Here is an 866-nt window from a genome sequence, read left to right on the forward strand (position 1 = left end):
GACGGACCATAGAGCACCCCGTTGGGCAGACAGAGAGGACCTCCTGGGGGCCACCCAAGCACGGGCCTCCCAGGGGAGCGCGTCTCACCAGCTCATCCAGGTTCTTCAGGTCGCAGAGGGAGATGGGCCGGGCCCTGCTGGGGTAGGCAAGCGCCTGGGGGTATGCCCAGCATGCCGTAGGCCATTTGGTCCCTCATCTCCTCCTCGATCTCCTCCTCCATCTGGATCAGCATGGGGGCCAGCATGCCAAACTTGGAGCCCCTCCTGGCCACCTCCAACAAGCAAAGGACAAAGTTCTCTGGCTCTCCTGGCGCATGCCCAGCACGCCGTAGGTCATTTGGTCCCTCATCTCCTCCTCGATCTCCTCCTCCATCTGGATCAGCATGGGGGCCAGCATGCCAAACTTGGAGCCCCTCCTGGCCACCTCCAACAAGCAAAGGACAAAGTTCTTCTCATTCTTCTTCAGCACCAAGTCGTTGGTCTCAAACATGAGGACGTCCTGGATGCCGAGGTCCTGCCGGCACCACTGGATGAAGTTGGAGACGTTATCCCGGGCGATGAAGGAACCGGGTACCACGTTCTTGGCTTGGAAAACCACCTCGTTCTGAGGGACACGCATACGGGCGGCCACCTCGGGGTGCCGCTGCTGGAAGTCCAGGGCGATGCGGTTGACGTTGTTGGCGTGGCGGCAGAGGTGGCAGCCCGTCTCTAGGCTCTCCAGGAAGGTGTCCGCCTGGACGTCCAGGTCGTAGAGGGTGTTGAACCACTCGGCCAGGTCCTCCTTCATGGCCTCCAGGTACTCCTCGCTGGAGCGGAAGGGACGGATGCTCTTGGAAGCGGCTGACTGGATGTGGCTGGGGTCGGCC

General features: G+C 61.9%; 1 protein-coding gene across 1 annotated transcript; it reads right to left on the reverse strand.

The window, feature by feature from the left end:
- Window positions 1–88: 88 nt before the first annotated feature.
- On the reverse strand, window positions 89–860 carry LOC104627279 (GAS2-like protein 1; the record flags this gene model as incomplete). Its single annotated transcript, XM_010295419.1, has 2 exons — window positions 284–860; window positions 89–154 (listed from the first exon to the last, which is right to left on the reverse strand). Coding segments are annotated over exons 1-2 (570 nt in total), but the record flags the coding sequence as incomplete, so codon positions are not given.
- Between the last annotated feature and the right edge of the window lie 6 nt (window positions 861–866).

This window comes from Phaethon lepturus, unplaced genomic scaffold (genome assembly GCF_000687285.1).
Source record: "Phaethon lepturus isolate BGI_N335 unplaced genomic scaffold, ASM68728v1 scaffold37479, whole genome shotgun sequence".
In the NCBI taxonomy this organism is placed as follows: domain Eukaryota; kingdom Metazoa; phylum Chordata; class Aves; order Phaethontiformes; family Phaethontidae; genus Phaethon; species Phaethon lepturus.